At 34.0% G+C, this 19,881-nt stretch overlaps 1 protein-coding gene and 1 pseudogene across 1 annotated transcript; one reads left to right on the top strand and one right to left on the bottom strand.

The window, feature by feature from the left end:
- Nucleotides 1–11,234: 11,234 nt before the first annotated feature.
- Nucleotides 11,235–12,235, top strand: LOC141705613 (vesicle-associated protein 1-2-like; annotated as a pseudogene).
- Nucleotides 12,236–16,130: 3,895 nt separating this feature from the next.
- Nucleotides 16,131–18,362, bottom strand: LOC141705612 (uncharacterized). Its single transcript, XM_074508503.1, has 4 exons — nt 17,724–18,362; nt 16,979–17,681; nt 16,236–16,616; nt 16,131–16,150 (listed from the first exon to the last, which is right to left on the bottom strand). The coding sequence occupies exons 1-4, from the start codon at nt 18,360–18,362 to the stop codon at nt 16,131–16,133; spliced, it is 1,743 nt and encodes a 580-aa protein (XP_074364604.1).
- Nucleotides 18,363–19,881: the final 1,519 nt, after the last annotated feature.

Raw genomic sequence — 19,881 nt, 5'->3', positions numbered from 1 at the left:
GTTAATTTTGGGCCACATTTTGGCTCTAATCAATCATGTAAGTGACTTTTTACCATATTAGAGTCATTTTGCACCTTATAAGAGTCACTTGCCATCATATATTGGTACAATTAATATGTTAACATCATGTACATGCAATTAGAAATCGTTTTACAACCTCTTAGTGCCACATTCATACAAGTCAATTTTGGTCCACATTTTGGTTCTAATTAACCATGTAAGTCATTTTTCACCATATTAGAGTCATTTTGAACCCTATATGAGTCACTTTCCATAATATATTTTTATAATTAACATGTTAACATCATATATATCCTATTTGACATCCTTTCAACACTTCTTAGTTCCACTTTCATACAGGTCAATTTTGTTCCACATTTTGGTTCTAATCACCCTGTAATTCACTTTTCACCATATTAGAGTCACTTTGATCCCTATAAGAGTCACTTCCGACCATATATACAACAATTAACATGTTAACATAATATACATCCCATTTGAAATCCTTTTACCACCTATTAATGTCATTTTCATACAAGTTAATTTTGTTCCACGTTTTGGCTCTAATCAACCATGTAAGTCACTTTTCACCATATTAGAGTAACTTTGCACACTATAAGAGTCACTTGCCCGATATATTGATACAATTAACATGCTAGCATATGTACATGCAATTAGAATCCTTTAACCACTTCTTGGTACCCCTTTCCTATAAGTCAATTTTGTTCCACATTATGGCTCTAATCAACCATGTAAGTGACTTCTCAACATATTATAGTCATTCTGCACCTTATAAGAGTCACTTGCCATCATATATTGGTACAATTAACATGTTAACATCATGTGCATGCAATTAAAAATCCTTTTACCACCTCTTAGTGCCAAATTCATACAAATCAATTTTGGTCCACATTTTGATTCTAATTAACCATGTAAGTCACTTTTCACCATATTAGAGTCATTTTGCACCCTATATGAGTCACTTTCCACCATATATTTGTACAATTAACATATTAACATCATATACATCCGATTTGATATCCTTTTACCACCTCTTAATTCTACTTTAATACAGGTCAATTTTGTTTCACATTTTGGTTTTAATCAACCATGTAAGTCACTTTTTACCATATTAGAGTCACTTTACACCTTATAAGAGTCATTTTCCACCATATATACAACAATTAACATGTTAACATCATATACATCCAATTTGATATCCCGTTACCACCTATTAATGTCACTTTCATATAAGTTAATTTTGTTCCACATTTTGGCTCTAATCAACCATATAAGTCACTTTTCGCAATATTAGAGTCACTTTGCACCCTATAAGAGTCACTTGCCACCATATACTGATACAATTAACATGTTAACATCATGTACATGCAATTAGACATCCTTTAACCACCTCTTGGTACCCCTTTCTACAAGTCAATTTTGGGCCACATTTTGGCTTTGATCAATCATGTAAGTGACTTCTCACCATATTAGAGTCACTTTGCACCTTATAAGAGACACTTGACATCATATATTGGTACAATTAACATGTTAACATCATATACATCCGATTTGATATCCTTTTACCACCTCTTAATTCTACTTTCATACAAGTCAATTTTGTTTCACATTTTGGTTTTAATCAACCATGTAAATCACTTTTAACCATATTAGAGTCACTTTGCACCCTATAAAAGTCACTTTCCACCATATATACAACAATTAACATGTTAACATAATATACATCCAATTTGACATCCTTTTACCACCTATTAATGTCACTTTCATACAAGTTAATTTTGTTCCACATTATGGCTCTAATCAACCATGTAAGTCACTTTTCACCATATTAGAGTCACTTTGCACCCTATAAGAGTCACATATTGATACAATTAACATGCTAACATCATGTACATGCAATTAGACATCTTTTAACCACCTCTTGGTACACCTTTCCTAAAGTCAATTTTGGGCCATATTTTGACTCTAATCAATCATGTAAGTGACTTCTCACCATATTAGAGTCACTTTGCACCTTATAAGAGTCACTTGCCATCATATATTGGTACAATTAATATGTTAACATCATGTACATGCAATTAGAAATCGTTTTACAACCTCTTAGTGCCACATTCATACAAGTCAATTTTGGTCCATATTTTGGTTCTAATTAACCATGTAAGTCACTTTTCACCATATTATAGTCATTTTGAACCCTATATGAGTCACTTTCCACAATATATTTTTATAATTAACATGTTAATATCATATATATCCTATTTGACATCCTTATAACACCTCTTAGTTCCACTTTCATACAGGTCAATTTTGTTCCATATTTTGGTTTTAATCACCCTCTAATTCACTTTTCACCATATTAGAGTCACTTTGCACCCTATAAGAGTCACTTCCGACCATATATACAACAATTAACATGTTAACATAATATACATCCAATTTGAAATCCTTTCACCACCTATTAATGTCACTTTCATACAAGTTAATTTTCTTCCACGTTTTGGCTCTAATCAACCATGTAATTCACTTTTCACCATATTAGAGTCACTTTGCACCCTATAAGTCACTTGCCTCATATATTGAACAATTAACATGTTAACATCATGTAGATGCAATTAGACATCCTTTAACCACCTCTTGGTACCCCTTTGTCAATTTTGGGCCACATTTTGGCTCTAATCAATCATGTAAGTGACTCCTCACCATATTAGAGTCTCTTTGCACCTTATAAGAGTCACTTGCCATCATATATTGGTACAATTAACATGTTAACATCATGTACATGCAATTAGAAATCTTTTTACAACCTCTTAGTGCCACATTCATACAAGTCAATTTTGGTCCTCATTTTGGTTCCAATTAACCATGTAAGTCACTTTTCACCATATTAGAGTCATTTTGCACCCTATATAAGTCACTTTCCACAATATATTTATAAAATTAACATGTTAACATCATTTATATCCAATTTGACATCCTTTTACCACCTCTTAGTTCCACTTTCATACAGGTCAATTTTGGTCCACATTTTGGTTCTAATCAACCCTGTAAATCACTTTTAACCATATTAGAGTCACTTTGCACCCTATAAGAGTCACTTTCCACCATATATACAACAACTAACATGTTAACATAATATACATCCAATTTGACATCCTTTTACCACCTATTAATGTCACTTTCATACAAGGTAATTTTGTTCCACATTATGGCTCTGATCAACCATGTAAGTCACTTTTCACCATATTAGAGTCACTTTGCAACCTATAAGAGTCACATATTGATACAATTAACATGCTAACATCATGTACATGCAATTAGACATCTTTTAACCACCTCTTGGTACACCTTTCCTAAAGTCAATTTTGGGCCACATTTTGGCTCTAATCAATCATGTAAGTGACTTCTCACCATATTAGAGTCATTTTGCACCTTATAAGAGTCACTTGCCATCATATATTGGTACAATTAATATGTTAACATCATGTACATGCAATTAGAAATCATTTTACAACCTCTTAGTGCCACATTCATACAAGTCAATTTTGGTCCACATTTTGGTTCTAATTAACCATGTAAGTCATTTTTCACCATATTAGAGTCATTTTGAACCCTATATGAGTCACTTTCCATAATATATTTTTATAATTAACATGCTAACATCATATATATCCTATTTGACATCCTTTAAACACCTCTTAGTTCCACTTTCATACAGGTCAATTTTGTTCCACATTTTGGTTCTAATCACCCTGTAATTCACTTTTCACCATATTAGAGTCACTTTGCACCCTATAAGAGTCACTTCCGACCATATATACAACAATTAACATGTTAACATAATATACATCCCATTTGAAATCCTTTTACCACCTATTAATGTCACTTTCATACAAGTTAATTTTGTTCCACGTTTTGGCTCTAATCAACCATGTAAGTCACTTTTCACCATATTAGAGTAACTTTGCACACTATAAGAGTCACTTGCCCGATATATTGATACAATTAACATGCTAGCATATGTACATGCAATTAGAATCCTTTAACCACTTCTTGGTACCCCTTTCCTATAAGTCAATTTTGTTCCACATTATGGCTCTAATCAACCATGTAAGTGACTTCTCAACATATTATAGTCATTCTGCACCTTATAAGAGTCACTTGCCATCATATATTGGTACAATTAACATGTTAACATCATGTGCATGCAATTAAAAATCCTTTTACCACCTCTTAGTGCCAAATTCATACAAATCAATTTTGGTCCACATTTTGATTCTAATTAACCATGTAAGTCACTTTTCACCATATTAGAGTCATTTTGCACCCTATATGAGTCACTTTCCACCATATATTTGTACAATTAACATATTAACATCATATACATCCGATTTGATATCCTTTTACCACCTCTTAATTCAACTTTAAAACAGGTCAACTTTGTTTCACATTTTGGTTTTAATCAACCATGTAAGTCACTTTTTACCATATTAGAGTCACTTTACACCTTATAAGAGTCATTTTCCACCATATATACAACAATTAACATGTTAACATCATATACATCCAATTTGATATCCCGTTACCACCTATTAATGTCACTTTCATATAAGTTAATTTTGTTCCACATTTTGGCTCTAATCAACCATATAAGTCACTTTTCGCAATATTAGAGTCACTTTGCACCCTATAAGAGTCACTTGCCACCATATACTGATACAATTAATATGTTAACATCATGTACATGCAATTAGACATCCTTTAACCACCTCTTGGTACCCCTTTCTACAAGTCAATTTTGGGTCACATTTTGGCTTTGATCAATCATGTAAGTGAATTCTCACCATATTAGAGTCACTTTGCACCTTATAAGAGACACTTGACATCATATATTGGTACAATTAACATGTTAACATCATATACATCCGATTTGATATCCTTTTACCACCTCTTAATTCTACTTTCATACAAGTCAATTTTATTTCACATTTTGGTTTTAATCAACCATGTAAATCACTTTTAACCATATTAGAGTCACTTTGCACCCTATAAGAGTCACTTTCCACCATATATACAACAATTAACATGTTAACATAATATACATCCAATTTGACATCCTTTTACCACCTATTAATGTCACTTTCATACAAGTTAATTTTGTTCCACATTATGGCTCTAATCAACCATGTAAGTCACTTTTCACCATATTAGAGTCACTTTGCACCCTATAAGAGTCACATATTGATACAATTAACATGCTAACATCATGTACATGCAATTAGACATCTTTTAACCACCTCTTGGTACACCTTTCCTAAAGTCAATTTTGGGCCATATTTTGACTCTAATCAATCATGTAAGTGACTTCTCACCATATTAGAGTCACTTTGCACCTTATAAGAGTCACTTGCCATCATATATTGGTACAATTAATATGTTAACATCATGTACATGCAATTAGAAATCGTTTTACAACCTCTTAGTACCACATTCATACAAGTCAATTTTGGTCCATATTTTGGTTCTAATTAACCATGTAAGTCACTTTTCACCATATTAGAGTCATTTTGCACCCTATATAAGTCACTTTCCACAATATATTTATAAAATTAACATGTTAACATCATTTATATCCAATTTGACATCCTTTTACCAACTCTTAGTTCCACTTTCATACAGGTCAATTTTAGTCCACATTTTGGTTCTAATCAACCCTGTAAATCACTTTTAACCATATTAGAGTCACTTTGCACCCTATAAGAGTCACTTTCCACCATATATACAACAACTAACATGTTAACATAATATACATCCAATTTGACATCCTTTTACCACCTATTAATGTCACTTTCATACAAGGTAATTTTGTTCCACATTATGGCTCTAATCAACCATGTAAGTCACTTTTCACCATATTAGAGTCACTTTGCAACCTATAAGAGTCACATATTGATACAATTAACATGCTAACATCATGTACATGCAATTAGACATCTTTTAACCACCTCTTGGTACACCTTTCCTAAAGTCAATTTTGGGCCACATTTTGGCTCTAATCAATCATGTAAGTGACTTCTCACCATATTAGAGTCATTTTGCACCTTATAAGAGTCACTTGCCATCATATATTGGTACAATTAATATGTTAACATCATGTACATGCAATTAGAAATCGTTTTACAACCTCTTAGTGCCACATTCATACAAGTCAATTTTGGTCCACATTTTGGTTCTAATTAACCATGTAAGTCATTTTTCACCATATTAGAGTCATTTTGAACCCTATATGAGTCACTTTCCATAATATATTTTTATAATTAACATGTTAACATCATATATATCCTATTTGACATCCTTTAAACACCTCTTAGTTCCACTTTCATACAGGTCAATTTTGTTCCACATTTTGGTTCTAATCACCCTGTAATTCACTTTTCACCATATTAGAGTCACTTTGCACCCTATAAGAGTCACTTCCGACCATATATACAACAATTAACATGTTAACATAATATACATCCCATTTGAAATCCTTTTACCACCTATTAATGTCACTTTCATACAAGTTAATTTTGTTCCACGTTTTGGCTCTAATCAACCATGTAAGTCACTTTTCACCATATTAGAGTAACTTTGCACACTATAAGAGTCACTTGCCCGATATATTGATACAATTAACATGCTAGCATATGTACATGCAATTAGAATCCTTTAACCACTTCTTGGTACCCCCTTTCCTATAAGTCAATTTTGTTCCACATTATGGCTCTAATCAACCATGTAAGTGACTTCTCAACATATTATAGTCATTCTGCACCTTATAAGAGTCACTTGCCATCATATATTGGTACAATTAACATGTTAACATCATGTGCATGCAATTAAAAATCCTTTTACCACCTCTTAGTGCCAAATTCATACAAATCAATTTTGGTCCATATTTTGATTCTAATTAACCATGTAAGTCACTTTTCACCATATTAGAGTCATTTTGCACCCTATATGAGTCACTTTCCACCATATATTTGTACAATTAACATATTAACATCATATACATCCGATTTGATATCCTTTTACCACCTCTTAATTCTACTTTCATACAGGTCAATTTTGTTTCACATTTTGGTTTTAATCAACCATGTAAGTCACTTTTTACCATATTAGAGTCACTTTACACCTTATAAGAGTCATTTTCCACCATATATACAACAATTAACATGTTAACATCATATACATCCAATTTGATATCCCGTTACCACCTATTAATGTCACTTTCATATAAGTTAATTTTGTTCCACATTTTGGCTCTAATCAACCATATAAGTCATTTTTCGCAATATTAGAGTCACTTTTCGCAATATTAGAGTCACTTTGCACCCTATAAGAGTCACTTGCCACCATATACTGATACAATTAACATGTTAACATCATGTACATGCAATTAGACATCCTTTAACCACCTCTTGGTACCCCTTTCTACAAGTCAATTTTGGGCCACATTTTGGCTTTGATCAATCATGTAAGTGACTTCTCACCATATTAGAGTCACTTTGCACCTTATAAGAGACACTTGACATCATATATTGGTACAATTAACATGTTAACATCATATACATCCGATTTGATATCCTTTTACCACCTCTTAATTCTACTTTCATACAAGTCAATTTTGTTTCACATTTTGGTTTTAATCAACCATGTAAATCACTTTTAACCATATTAGAGTCACTTTGCACCCTATAAGAGTCACTTTCCACCATATATACAACAATTAACATGTTAACATAATATACATCCAATTTGACATCCTTTTACCACCTATTAATGTCACTTTCATACAAGATAATTTTGTTCCACATTATGGCTCTAATCAACCATGTAAGTCACTTTTCACCATATTAGAGTCACTTTGCAACCTATAAGAGTCACATATTGATACAATTAACATGCTAACAACATCATGTACATGCAATTAGACATCTTTTAACCACCTCTTGGTACACCTTTCCTAAAGTCAATTTTGGGCCATATTTTGACTCTAATCAATCATGTAAGTGACTTCTCACCATATTAGAGTCACTTTGCACCTTATAAGAGTCACTTGCCATCATATATTGGTACAATTAATATGTTAACATCATGTACATGCAATTAGAAATCGTTTTACAACCTCTTAGTACCACATTCATACAAGTCAATTTTGGTCCATATTTTGGTTGTAATTAACCATGTAAGTCACTTTTCACCATATTAGAGTCATTTTGAACCCTATATGAGTCACTTTCCACAATATATTTTTATAATTAACATGTTAATATCATATATATCCTATTTGACATCCTTATAACACCTCTTAGTTCCACTTTCATACAGGTCAATTTTGGTCCACATTTTGGTTTTAATCACCCTCTAATTCACTTTTCACCATATTAGAGTCACTTTGCACCCTATAAGAGTCACTTCCGACCATATATACAACAATTAACATGTTAACATAATATACATCCAATTTGAAATCCTTTCACCACCTATTAATGTCACTTTCATACAAGTTAATTTTCTTCCACGTTTTGGCTCTAATCAACCATGTAATTCACTTTTCACCATATTAGAGTCACTTTACACCCTATAAGTCACTTGCCTCATATATTGAACAATTAACATGTTAACATCATGTAGATGCAATTAGACATCCTTTAACCACCTCTTGGTACCCCTTTGTCAATTTTGGGCCATATTTTGGCTCTAATCAATCATGTAAGTGACTCCTCACCATATTAGAGTCTCTTTGCACCTTATAAGAGTCACTTGCCATCATATATTGGTACAATTAACATGTTAACATCATGTACATGCAATTAGAAATCTTTTTACAACCTCTTAGTGCCACATTCATACAAGTCAATTTTTCCTCATTTTGGTTCTAATTAACCATGTAAGTCACTTTTCACCATATTAGAGTCATTTTGCACCATATATGAGTCACTTTCCACAATATATTTTTATAATTAACATGTTAGCTTCATTTATATTCAATTTGACATCCTTTTACCACCTCTTAGTTCCACTTTCATACAGGTCAATTTTGGTCCACATTTTGGTTCTAATCAACCCTGTAAATCACTTTTCACCATATTAGAGTCACTTTACACCCTATAAGAGTCATTTTCCACCATATATACAATAATTAACATGTTAACATAATATACATCCAATTTGACATCCTTTTACCACCTATTAATGCCACTTTCATACAAGTTAATTTTGTTCCAAATTATGGCTCTAATCTACCATGTAAGTCACTTTTCACCATATTAGAGTCACTTTGCACCCTATAAGAGTCACATATTGATAGAATTAACATGCTAACATAATGTACATGCAATTAGACATCCTTAAACCACCTCTTGGTACCCCTTTTCTACAAGTCAATTTTGGGTCACATTTTGGCTCTAATCAATCATGTAAGTGACTTTTCACCATATTAGAGTCACTTTGCACCTTATAAGAGTCACTTGCCATCATATATTGGTACAATTAATATGTTAACATCATGTACATGTAATTAAAAATCCTTTTACAACCTCTAGTGCCACATTCATACAAGTCAATTTTGGTCCACATTTTGGTTCTAATTAACCATGTAAGTCAATTTTCACCATATTAGAGTCATTTTGCACCCTATATGAGTCACTTTCCACAATATATTTTTATAATTAACATGTTAACATCAAATATATCCGATTTGACATCCTTTTAAGACCTCTTAGTTCCACTTTCATACACGTTAATATTTTTCCACATTTTTGTTCTAATCACCCTGTAATTCACTTTTCACCATATTAGAGTCACCTTGCACCCTATAAGAGTCACTTCCCACCATATATACAACAATTAACATATTAACATAATATACATCCAATTAGACATTCTTTTACCACCTATTAATGCCACTATCATACAAGTTAATTTTGTTCCACATTTTAGCTCTAATCAACCATGTAAGTCACTTTTCACCAGATTAGAGTCACTTTGCACCCTATAAGTCACTTGCCTCATATATTGATACAATTAACATGTTAACATCATGTAGATGCAATTAGACATCCTTTAACCACCTCTTAGTACCCCTTTATCAATTTTGGGCCATATTTTGGCTCTAATCAATCATGTAAGTGACTTCTCACCATATTATAGTCTCTTTGCACCTTATAAGAGTCACTTGCCATCATATATTGGTACAATTAACATCTTAACATCATGTACATGCAATTAGAAATCTTTTTACAACCTCTTAGTGCCAGATTCATACAAGCCAATTTTGGTCCTCATTTTGATTCTAATTAACCATGTAAGTCAGTTTTCACCATATTAGTCATTTTGCACCCTATATGAGTGGTTAAAGGATATCTAATTGCATTTACGTGAAGTTAACATGTTAATTATGTCAATATATGGGGCAAGTGACTCATATACTCTAATATGGTGAAAAGTGACTTACATGGTTGATTGGAGCCAAAATGTGGAACAAAATTAACTTGTATGAAAGTGGCATTAATAGGTGGTAAAAGAATGTCAAATTGGATGTATATGATGTTAACATATTAATTGTTGTATATATGGTGGAAAGTGACTCTTATAGGGTGCAAAATGACTTTAATATGGTGAAAAGTGACTTAGAGGGTTGATTAGAACCAAAATGTGGAACAAAATTGACCTGTATAAAAGTGGAACTAAGAGGTGGTAAAAGGATGTCAAATTGGATGTATATGATGTTAACATGTTAATTATACAAATATATTGTAGAAAGTGACTCATATAGGATGAAAAATGACTCTAATATGGTGAAAAGTAACTTACATGGTTAATTAGAACCAAAATGTGTACCAAAATTGACTTCTATGAATATGGCACTAAGAGGTGGTAAAAGGATTTCTAATTGCATGTACATGATGTTAACATGTTAATTGTACCAATATATGATTGCAAGTGACTCTTATAAGGTGCAAAGTGACTCGAATATTGCGAGAAGTCACTTACATGTTTGATTAGAGCCAAAAAATGGCCCAAAATTGACTTGTAGGAAAGGGGTACTAAGAGGTGGTTAAAGGATGTCTAATTGCATGTACATGATGTTAACATGTTAATTGTATCAATATATGGGGCAAGTGACTCTTATAGGGTGCAAAGGTACTCTATTATGGTGAAAAGTTCTTCTTCAATCTCCTGCAAAATCAATTTTACATTTTTCAAGGGAAAAAACAAGTACCGGAGAAATGAGCACCGACGAGCTTCTCTCCATCGAACCTACCGAGCTCAAATTCCAATTTGAGCTCAAAAAACAGATCTCTTCAACCCTTCAATTGTTGAATAAAACTGACATTTATGTGGCTTTCAAGGTTAAGACTACGAATCCGAAGAAGTATTGCGTTCGTCCCAATACAGGAGTTGTTTCGCCCGGATCAATGTGTGATATAATGGTTACAATGCAAGCACAGAAGGAGGCTCCTCCAGACATGCAGTTCAAGGACAAATTTCTCCTTCAAAGTGTGATTGCACCTGCTGGAGCAACAGCTAAGGAGATCACCCCTGAAATGTTCTCTAAGGAGGCTGGACATGTTGTGGATGAATGCAAGTTGAGAGTTGTGTATGTTGCTCCACCCCAACCACCCACACCTGTAGCTGAGGGATCGGAAGAAGGCTCTTCTCCAAGGGCCTCACACATGGATAATGGGAATTCAAACAGTTACGAGGTGTCACGATCGTTTGTTGATTCTCATGACAAATCTTCAGAGGTACGGGCCCTTATCTCGAAATTGACTGAAGAAAAATCTGCTGCACTTCAGCAGGGTAATAAATTCGTCAGGAATTGGAATTCTTGAGGCGTTCTAGTGGCGGAAAAAGTCAAGGTGGTGTTTCAATGACGTTTGTTGCCGTTGTTAGCTTGATTGGTGTACTTTTAGGGTATTTCTTGAAGAGGGCATGATTATTTCTATGATGCACTCTTATTGCTCAACATTTTGACAATATTCATGTTGTTTTGGCAATCTTAGAGGTTGATATAGAACAGAACACGGGTTTGTTAGAGGTTTCTCACCCCTAAAATAGGAGTAGGAAAACTCTTTAGGTGAAGTCATGGTTTCTATAGTTGTTGGCACTTGCAAAATGCTGCTCATTGTGACTTCCTTATTAGCATGCATTCTTTTGTTTCAACTTCAAGAAGTACTTTCTTTTTAAAAACTAGTTTACTTTCTTTTTATTTTGTGATAATGTTTGAATAAAAAAAAAATAATAATAATAAATAAAAAATAAAAAAAATAAATAAAAAAAATATGGAGAAAAGTGACTTACATGGTTGATTAGAGCCAAAATGTGGAACAAAATTAACTTGTATGAAAGTGGCATTAATAGGTGGTAAAAGGATGTCAAATTGGACGTATATGATGTTAACATATTAATTGTTGTATATTTGGTGGAAAGTGACTCTTATAGGGTGCAAAGTGACTCTAATATGGTGAAAAGTGACTTATAGGGTTGATTAGAACCAAAATGTGAAATAAAATTGAGATGTATAAAACTGGAACTAAGAGGCGGTAAAAGGATGTCAAATTGGATGTATATGATGTTAACATGTTAATTATACAAATATATTGTCGAAAGTGACTCATATAGGGTGTGCAAAACGACTCTAATATGGTGAAAAGTGACTTACATGGTTAATTAGAACCAAAATGTGTACCAAAATTGACTTGTATGAATGTGGCACTAAGATGTGGTAAAAGGATTTCTAATTGCATGTGCATGATGTTAACATGTTAATTGTACCAATATATGATTGCAAGTGACTCTTATAAGGTGCAAAGTGACTCTAATATTGTGAGAAGTCACTTACATGTTTGATTAGAGCCAAAATGTGGCCCAAAATTGACTTGTAAGAAAGGGTTACCAAGATGTGGTTAAAGGATGTCTAATTGCATGTACATGATGTTAACATGTTAATTGTATCAATATTTGGTGGCAAGTGACTCGTATAGGGTGCAAAGTGACTCTAATATGGTTAAAAGTGACTTACATGGTTGATTAGAGCCAAAATGTGGAACAAAATTAACTTGTATGAAAGTGGCATTAATAAGTGGTAAAAGGATGTCAAATTGGATGTATATGATGTTAACATGTTAATTGTTGTATATATGGTGGAAAGTGACTCTTATAGGGTGCAAAGTGACTCTAAATGGTGAAAAGTGACTTGCAGGGTTGATTAGAACCAAAATGTGGAGCAAAATTGACCTGTATGAAAGAGGAACTAAGAGGTGGTAAAAGGATGTCAAATTGGATGTATATGATGTTAACATGTTAATTATACGAATATAATGTGGAAAGTGAGTCATATAGGGTGCAAAATGACTCTAATATGGTAAAAAGTGACTTACATGGTGATGTGGATCGTACCACAAAGAAACAAAAACAAGAAGAAAAGGATATTTCAACGAACACGATCAATCCAGAAATGTGAACTTTGAATCTCAAATTCCTTAGATCAATCCAGAAACTAAGTAATTTGAATCTAACCTTCAAAACAATCCAGTAATTAAAGTTTAGAAGAAAGAAAACTAATCATAGTTTATCTCAAAACATAATCATCACATATATCTTAAAAGATTACATGAGATGGGTATTTATAGGCTTAACCAATTACCTAAACCCAACAGAATTCCAAGAGAAATTCAATATCAGCTTGAATTAGCCAATATCTGAATCCTTTCAGGAAACAAATTTAAAATCCAAATCCAAATAGAACACATATAAAAACAGAATCCAAATAGGAAAATAAAATCCTAAGTGCTTAAAGCAAGAAAAACCCTTTCAACTGAAAGGTAAAAACTTGCAAGCCAAAAGTCAAATTATTAATTATATAAGCCAAAATAGGTCAGCCCATGCTGGTTGTTGAGCTGAGTGGCAAAGCTTCATCCGTTCCTTCATCATGCTTTGTTGTCCAAGTAAGCTTTGTGACCCATATTTGTCTCTTGTCATTGTCAAACCCCATTGTAGTGAGCAACAGATTAATAGGCTGATCCTCAACCAAATTTCCTTTCATATTCACATCATTCTCCCCCTCATCAAAAAAATTTGCCCTCAAATTCACATCATCTAAGTAAGGAGAAAGGTCACCCACATTAAAAGTTGCACTAACACCGCCAAAGTTACTTGGTAGATCTATCTTGTAAGCGCTATCTCTATAAGCTTCAAGTACCTCAAATGGACCATCTGCCCTTGGCATAAGCTTGTTCTTTCTTTTGCTTGGAAACCTTTCTTTTCGTAAATGAACCCAAACAAGATCTACAGGTTTGAATACAGGTTGCTTACGCCTCTTGTCGGCTCGAGCCTTGTAAAGTGCATTCATCTTCTCAATCCTCTCTTTTACTTGCTCACAGGTCTTCTTAAAGACATCCAAACGATTCTTGGCATCAGTGTAAATATCATCTTTGTGTAAAGGAAGCAAATCAATTGGAAGAAATGGGTTAATACCATAAACCACTTCAAAAGGAGAACGGGAGGTAGTAGAAGAATGAGATCGATTATAAGCAAACTCGGCATGACATAACTTGATATCCCAATCCTTTTGAGTCTTGCATACTAATCCACAAAGTAAGGTACCTAAAGTCCTGTTAGTCACCTCAGTTTGGCCATACGTCTGAGGATGATGAGATGTGCTAAATAACAACTTAGTTCCAAGCCATCTCCATAAACACTTCCAAAAGTGACTCAAAAACTTTGAATCTCGATCATAAACAATGCTTCGTGGAATACCATGCAAACGAACAATCTCCTTAAAATAGAGATCAGCAACATGCTGTGCATCATCTGTCTTAGTCATTGGAATAAAGTGAGCCATCTTTGAAAAACGATCAACGACAACCATTATAGAATCCTTCCCTCTTTGCGTTCTTGGCAAACCAATGATAAAATCCATACTTACACTATCCCACGGAACTTCAGCAACAGGAAGTGGAGTATACAAACCCTTAGAAAATGTACTTTTGGCCTTTTGACAAGTAGCACATCTAGAAACCACTGATTGAACATCTCGAATCATTCGAGGCCAGAAAAACTCTCATTTATCAAATCCAAAGTTTTATGCACCCCAAAATGGCCGGAAATAGCACCACTATGTACTTCACGAACAAGTAACTCACGCACACCACAATTAGGAATACAAAGCTTATTCCCCTTAAAAAGAAACCCATCTTGAATGGTGCAATTCCGAGTTGGAGAACTGAATTCTTGTGCAAAATCAACATCAGATGCATACAAGCCTTTAAGAAGCTCAAAACCAAGAATTTGAGCATAAACCATAGCTAATAAATATGCCCTCCTTGAAAGAGCATCTGCCACGACATTAGACTTTCCTTCTTTGTATTTTGAGGAAAATGTGAAAGATTGAAGAAATTCCACCCATTTAGCATGACGATAGTTCAACTTTTGATGTCCATTAATGAACTTTAGCGCTTCATGATCAGAATATAGCACAAAAGGGTTGGGAAGCAAATAATGCGACCAATGATCCAATGCTCGGACAATAGCATAAAACTCACGATCATACTTCGAATAGTTGTGTTTTACGCCAGTTAGCTTTTCACTAAAAAATGAAATAGGTCGTTTTGCTTGAATCAACATAGCACCTATACCAACTCCACTTGCATCACACTCAACCTCGAATAGTGTATTGAAATCTGGTAAGGCTAAAACTGGAGCATTACAAAGCTTTTCCTTAATCTCATCGAATGCCTTTTGAGCTTGATTAGACCATTCAAACTCACCCTTTTTGAGTAGCTCGGTAATAGGAGCCGTAATAGAAGAAAAGTTTTTGATAAATCTTCTATAAAAAGAAGCGAATCCATGAAAACTCCGTACCTCATGCACGGTTTGGAACAACCCAGGAAGAAATAGCTATAACCTTTTCAGGATCAACTTGTACTCCACAATCAGAAATAATATAACCAAGAAACGAGATACGCGATACCATAAAAGAACACTTCTCGAGTTTACCAAAAAGTTTCTGGTCTCGCAACTTTTCAAACAAAAGTCTAAGGTGATGGGACGAAGTACCTCATTCATGAGCCGTATAAAGGAGCTAGGGGCATTGCAAAGACCAAAAGGCATCACCATCCACTCATATAATCCTTGTTTAGTTTTAAAAGTTATTTTCCATTCATCACCTTCACAAATCCTCATTTGATGATATCCACTTTGAAGATCAATCTTAGAGAAAATTGTCGCACCATGCAACTCATCAAGCATGTCTTCTAATCGAGGCATAGGGAAACGATATTTGATGGTAATGTTGTTCACCACTCTAGAATCAACACACATTCTCCATGTTCCATCCTTCTTTGGAACTAGCAAAGCGGGAACTGCACAAGAACTCATACTCTCGCGTACAAGACCTTTTTCAATTAAATCTTCAATTTGTCTCTGAAGCTCTTTAGAGGCCTCTGGATCACATCTATCAGCAGGTTTGTTAGGTAAAGGAGCACCAGGAATAAGATCAATTGCATGCTCGATTCCTCGTACTGGAGGTAAACCAGTAGGTAACTCATCTGGAAAAACATCACCAAATTCAGCGAGCAAATCATGAAGAAGTGGATTTGAATCTCCTTGATTAGGAGTTATTTTCTTTACAAACAAAGCATATGCTATACCCCATTTGTAGCCGCCTCCTTTTCAAATTCTTTTCCTGACAAAAATAAGCTAGTTTTCTTCTTTGAATCACGCATATGTTCATAATACTCATTAGGAGACAAAGGTTGAAGTTTAATACGTTTACTTCCAACTTGTACCGAATAAACATTAGTATCACCTTCATGCATTACCTTTCTATCAAACTGCCATGGTCTTCCAAGTAAAAGATGACATGCACTCATAGGAATTACATCGCACCATAACTCATCCTTTTAACTACCAATCGAAAAACTCATCAAGGCTTGCTTTTTCACGTCTAAACCCTTCGAGTCATCAAGCCAATTCAACTTATATGGTTTCTCATGAACACGAGTTGGAAGATTTAGCTTATTGACCATGTCAATGGATGCAACGTTCGTGCATGATCCACTATCAATAATCATATTGCAAGTCTGATCCCCAACTTTACACCTTGTGTGAAATAATTTTTCTCGTTGATCAGTATTTGGTGTAGTCTCTGTGTGTAAAATCCTACGAACAACAAGCAAATTAGCATCATTCTCTGCATAAGCAAGTTCATCTCCGTCATTATTGACTAATTTCTCTTGAGTCACTTCTGGGATAAATTGTAAGAACTGTTCATCTACATCCCACTCCATGTATTGCTTCATAGTAAGAGTTCTTCTAGAAGGACACTCACTTGCAATATGTCCTTTACCTTGACACTTAAAACACTTTCGTCGACTATCGAACTCTTCTTTAGACACATACACTTTCTGCCTTTCAACCTTCTTCTCGGCCGATGAAGAAGTCTCTGGTTGTGCAGTAAAGCCAGTCGATTGACTTTTCAGCGAAGCTTGTGTAGAGTCATCGGAAAAATTAGATTTAAACTGTCCAGCCCCTTTGGAAGTACCAGACCCAAACCCTTTAAAAGTAGATTTCGGTTTCTCCTCTTCTTGATGAGATTCTATTTTCATAGCTAGCTTGCAAACATCATTAAACGAGCTATATGAATGTAATTATACCTTTTTAGCAATAGGTCGTTTTAATCCACGAATAAACCTTGCAATTTTCATTGTTTCTTTTTCCGCCAAGTCACAAATTAAGCATAATCTATCAAATTCAGCAACATACTCTGAAACACTCATTGTATCTTGAGAAAGGGAGGTGAGCTTCAAGTATTGTACCTGTTCGTAATCATCCGGAAGATACCTTGCATGAAGTTTTTTCTTTAAAGTTGTCCAAGTCATGATCTTTTCTTTTCCAGATCTAGCTCTTCTTGCCTTCAGGTTCTCAAACCATAATCTTGCATTCTTTGTAAGTCTGATCGTAGCAATTTGAAATCGTGTCTTATCATCAAACCGCCTATAATCAGAAATCTTCTCAACTTGTCGAACCCATTCAAGAAAATCGTCTGGGCTGCCTAATCCTGTAAAATAATCAAGTTTAATCCCACGGTCATCAATTTTAAAGCTTTTCTCTTTAGGTGAAACAGAATCACCCGAATCAACAAGTTCATCATGTGTCTTGTCGTTTTGCACCTTAAGTAAAAGTTTACCAACCGCTTCCAATCTAGACTCTGTTGAATCAGCAAGCTTTTCCGTTCGTACATCTATATCCTCCAATTTTTTAATTAATTTCATGAGTAATTCATCGGTAGCCATATGAAAAATACGAAGGGGAAAAAAATTCTGATGAACAGTGCACGTGAACAGTAACCCGTGAATAGTAACCCCCGTGAACAGTAGCCGTGAATAGTAATTTTTTTTTTCAGAACCTAGATCTCCCAACTATTAGGAAATTGGAGGAAAAAAAACCTTGGCTCTGATACCAAATTGATGTGGATCGTACCATAAAGAAATAAAAATAAGAAGAAAATGATATTTCAACGAACACGATCAATCCAGAAACGTGAACTTTGAATCTCAAATTCCTTAGATCAATCCAGAAACTAAGTAATTTGAATCTAACCTTCAAAACAATCCAGTAATTGAAGTTTAGAAGAAAGAAAACTAATCATAGTTTATCTCAAAACATAATCATCACATATATCTTAAAAGATTACATAAGAGGGGTATTTATAGGCTTAACCAATAACCTAAACCCCACAGAATTCCAAGAGAAATTCAATATCAGCTTGAATTAGCCAATATCTAAATCCTTTCAGGAAACAAATTTAAAATCCAAATCCAAATAGAAAACATATAAAAACAGAATCCAAATAGGAAAATTAAATCCTAAGTGCTTAAAGCAAGTAAAACCCTTTCATCTAAAAGGTAAAAACTTGCAAGCCAAAAGTCGAATTATTAATTATATAAGCAAAACTAGGTCAGCCCATGCTGGTTGTTGAGCTGAGTGGCAAAGCTTCATCCGTTCCATCATCATGCTTTGTTGTCCAAGTAAGCTCTGTGACCCATATTTGTCTCTTGTCATTCTCAAACCCTTTGTAGTGAGCAACAGATTAATAGGTTGATCCTCAACCAAATTTCCTGTCATATTCACATCACATGGTTAATTAGAACCGAAATGTGGTACAAATTTGACTTGTATGAATGTGGCACTAAGAGGTGGTAAAAGGATTTCTAATTGCATGTACGTGATGTTAACATGTTAATTGTACCAATATATGATGGCAAGTGACTCTTATAAGGTGCAAAGTGACTCTAATATGGTGAGAAGTCACTTAAATGATTGATTAGAGCCAAAATGTGACCCAAAATTGACTTGTAGGAAAGGGGTACCAAGAGGTGGTTAAAGGATGTCTAATTGCATGTACGATGTTAACATGTTAATTGTATCAATATATGGCGCAAGTGACTCTTATAGGGTGCAAAGGTACTCTAATATGGTGAAAAGTGACTTACATGGTTGATTAGAGCCAAAATGTGGAACAAAATTAACTTGTATGAAAGTGGCATTAATAGGTGGTAAAAGGATGTCAAATTGGACGTATATGATGCTAACATATTAATTGTTGTATATATGGTGGAAAGTGACTCTTATTGGGTGCCAAGTGACTTTAATATGGTGAAAAGTGACTTACAGTGTTGATTAGAACCAAAAATGTGAAAAAAAATTGACCTGTATAAAACTAGAACTAAGAGGTGGTAAAAGGATATCAAATTGGATGTATATGATGTTAACATGTTAATTATACGAATATATTATGGAAAGTGAGTCATA

Source organism: Apium graveolens, unplaced genomic scaffold (genome assembly GCF_009905375.1).
Source record: "Apium graveolens cultivar Ventura unplaced genomic scaffold, ASM990537v1 ctg911, whole genome shotgun sequence".
Taxonomy (NCBI): Eukaryota; Viridiplantae; Streptophyta; class Magnoliopsida; order Apiales; family Apiaceae; genus Apium; species Apium graveolens.
The sequence above is the reverse complement of the archived record's forward strand: the minus strand, read 5'-3'. Positions and strand labels throughout refer to the sequence as shown.

Coding starts and splice junctions, on each gene's coding strand:
- LOC141705612 (XM_074508503.1), bottom strand. CDS start 18,362: ATGGCTACCGATGAATTACTCATGAAATTAATTAAAAAATTGGAGGAT. Junction 17,682..17,723: donor AACGACCTATTGCTAAAAAG/GTATAATTACAT, acceptor GATGTTTGCAAG/CTAGCTATGAAAATAGAATC. Junction 16,617..16,978: donor CTTGATGAGTTTTTCGATTG/GTAGTTAAAAGG, acceptor ATGTTTTTCCAG/ATGAGTTACCTACTGGTTTA.